We start from the raw sequence: 3,719 nt of genomic DNA on the forward strand, positions 1-3,719 counted from the left end.
TCCCATTACCATCATTCCTCCGCCAGTGCTAAGTTGTTACAATTGCCTCCAAGGTGTAACCAGTAGTTTTACGATTGTGAACAAATCTTTAACATTACAAGGTTTGTGGTACTCTGGAGCTCAACCTGGGAGCGGTCTAACAAAACCTTAGTCCTCAGTAGTTTATTGTCTTTTATTGGGTTTTACTGAGTATCACACAAGAAGCAATGACATTGAATTTGTGGAAGATACACACAATGTCTGCAAGATATTTTGCAGGGCTAACTGAATAGCCTAGAATTAGAGGACTTTCTCTCCATCATTTCCTGGATCTCAAAGTCACACTGGGAGAGGTAAATTTTGCTTACTTGTGAACCTCCATTGGCAGTCCTGAGGATGTTGCTGATGTTTGAGCCTTGTTGAGAGGTGGGCTTTGGAAATTTAATACAAATAGATGATATGTTATGACTTAATGCTGCAAAATTTATTCCACACATCAGTAATTCTATCTACTGCTAAACAGAAAAAATTTTAACAACAACATGATGACTATCTCATGGGAGGTGAATTTAAAAAGCACTTTCTGTTCGAAGCTGCAATAATTCAGCACCCTAAAAACAAATGCGAAGTAAAGAAATTAATTTTTCAATTGCTGTAAGCAATTTGAAATGATTCTAAATATTTAAGTACATTGACATCATTATTATGTCTTTCTAGAAATTGTTAATTTGCAGATGTACTTTTTATATTTCAAGTGTGTGAGTAAAAATTAGAAGTTGTTAATCAAATCTAGTTATCCAGTGAAGCATCAGTACCCCCAAATTTAACTTTCAGGATTAAATTTTTAGTCATTCTACACCCTGAGTTGAATAAACAGCAAAATTTACACTTTCTTTTTATGTATAAAGCAGGGGTATAAACACAACATAAATATATATATATATTATATATACATATAATATATACATATAATATATACATATAATATACATATAATATATATAATATACATATAAACATATAATATATATACATATACATATATGTATATAAAACAGATATATTGTATATCTGTGTTACTAAGTTTTCATGGAAGGTTCAGTTACATTAATAATCAAAGACACTGAAGTAAAGAGGCAATAAAAAAAATTGGGTGGGAAACCCACACTCTCAAGTAGAAAGTGCATAAGGGAAAGCAAAAAGAGAAGTAGAAAGTGAGGGAGACGTTCAGAAATTGAAAACGTGCCTGTTGCCTACTTAAGCCCCACGCACGAGGGAAGATGCTCAGAGAAGCTGGAGCCGCGGTTCCCACACTTGCCCAGCGCAGCCAGGCCCACAGCCCCTGCAGGATCCCCGATGGCCCTGCCCTGCTCCTTCTTGCTGGCCCTGGTGCTGCTCAGCTGCCACTCCCTGTGCTGTCTGGCTTGCGACCTGCCCGACGCCCACAGCCCGCGCAACTGGAGGGCCCTGACGCTCCTGGGACAGATGAGGAGACTCTCCGCCGGCTCTTGTGACCACGACACCAATGACTTTGCCTTCCCCAAGGAGCTGTTTGATGGCCAGCGGCTCCAGGAGGCGCAGGCCCTCTCTGTGGTCCACGTGATGACCCAGAAGGTCTTCCACCTCTTCTGCCGGGACACGTCCTCCGCTCCTTGGAACATGACTCTCCTGGAGGAACTGTGCTCGGGGCTCTCGGAGCAGCTGGATGACCTGGAGGCCTGTCCCCTGCAGGAGGCGGGGCTGGCCGAGACCCCCCTCATGCATGAGGACTCCACCCTGAGGACCTACTTCCAAAGGATCTCCCTCTACCTGCAAGACAAGAACCACAGCCCGTGTGCCTGGGAGATGGTCCGAGCAGAAATCGGGAGATCCTTCTTCTCCTTGACCATCTTGCAAGAAAGAATCAGGAGGAGGAAATGAGACCCGCCCGGGTCCTCAAGGAAATGATTCTGTCTGACAAATAATATCACACTTGCCCTGTTCTGCTGTGTCAGAGACACTCATTTCTGCTGTAACAGTGACATAAGCAGAATCAATTTGTCAATAATTACCTGAGCCAAAGGCAGTCAGTTAACCAACTGAGCCACCCGGGGACCCTTGAATTTTCTGTCTTCTGTAATATTAAGCAACATGGCAACGCTATAAGTGCTAGTCACTTTCAGATGACCATGCCGATGTCTATTTATCTATTTAAATATTTATTCATGTAAATGTTTATAAGGTTTATATTTCTTCACACACTATTATGTGTACCTTTATGTGGCAGCAATATAATAAAATATATATTCTTTATATTTAATCAGTTTATCATGCCTTTATTGAACTTTTACTGTGGAAAGTATTTTTGAAAGACTACCATGAATTTTGCAACTTGTAGAAAATTAGCCGGCAGAATGCATTGACCCATTATATTACATTAACATCAAGTAATAACTGACTTCCTCTAAAAAAAATTGTCAATTGCCTTTAGAATATAGGCCATGACACATACAGTTCCTGATGTCCATATCTCTAATTTTGTAGGGATAGAAACCTAAAAATGATCGTCATATTTAGTGTTATAATGAAAAAGGGAGAAAAGTGAATTCTCTCTCACCTGATTCTAGATTGGAGAATCTCAAGAAGTACACATAAAAGCTGTGGACCCCTCCTGAGGTGACCGGTAAACATGGAGGCACAAACGCCCAGTGTCAGGGGAGAGGTGAGCTTGCAATAGGCAAGAAACACCATGGCTAAAGTCTGTATCTAGCATGGAAAAGGCCAGAAACAGAGGTGGCCATGTGGGGAGACGGTGTAGTGTGAGAAGAAGACATGAATGTGATTCTGAGGATCTCCAACCACCAAACAGAGGGGGGAGAGAAGAGCCACAACGGAGACAGTGGAATCATGGCCATAGAGTACACGGATAACAAGACAGGATGGTGATGAGTGTATTTAAAGAAATGTGTTTAGGAGATCACAGTGGATTCATGGAAGTTGTAGGTTGAAACTGCCCACTATGTCAGAATAATTGAAGCCACTGTTGACTTTCCCGAGAGTAGGTTTGGTGGATGAAATCACATTAGAGTAGGTGGGAGTATAAATAAGAGAAATTAGTGCCTCCAAGGTGAAGAATATATTGTGGGATCTGGTAATAATGGGGTTAGATTTTCTGTGCCTACTTTGCCCTTTTATGCCATATGTCTTTTCTGAGTGAATTCATGGAATTGATGTTCTGGTAAATCACCTCAATGTGTTTAATATTGTATTTTTTTAGAATCGTGACTTAATGACTTACAATGGTTATCCTGTCTTGGTTCTCATTACCTTTTATATCAACAAGCTGCTCATCTTTAAGAACTCACTAGGCAGAAATAGATAACTCAATCCTTCATCAAATCATCTATTACTACTCATAAAATAATGTTCCTGGAATTATTGGCTTTATTAATTAGGTTGTTTACCCATTACTGTGACCCTGGTTTACTACAAGGGCTTAATATCACATTTCTTTTTCTAGTGAGTTTGGTAGGATAAGAATTCTTTTATGTTACTCACTGGTGATGTTTCCTAATTTTATGAATATCACAGTATTTGTTTTAAAGTTTTTATTTATTTGAGAGCAGTAGAGATCACAGAAAGAAAAGGAGGGGAGAAGAAGTCTCATCACTGAGTGGAGAGCCTGATGTAGGGCTCCAACTCAGGACTCTGAGATAATTACCTGAGCCAAAGCCAGTCACTTAACCAACTGAGCCACCCAG

At 40.4% G+C, this 3,719-nt stretch overlaps 1 protein-coding gene across 1 annotated transcript; it reads left to right on the forward strand.

The window, feature by feature from the left end:
• Positions 1 to 1,335: 1,335 nt before the first annotated feature.
• Positions 1,336 to 1,899, forward strand: LOC121496295 (interferon alpha-1/2-like). The gene has a single exon (XM_041764734.1). The coding sequence runs from the start codon at positions 1,336 to 1,338 to the stop codon at positions 1,897 to 1,899; it is 564 nt and encodes a 187-aa protein (XP_041620668.1).
• The last annotated feature ends 1,820 nt before the right edge of the window (positions 1,900 to 3,719 follow it).

This window comes from Vulpes lagopus, chromosome 7 (assembly GCF_018345385.1).
Source record: "Vulpes lagopus strain Blue_001 chromosome 7, ASM1834538v1, whole genome shotgun sequence".
Classification (NCBI taxonomy): Eukaryota; Metazoa; Chordata; class Mammalia; order Carnivora; family Canidae; genus Vulpes; species Vulpes lagopus.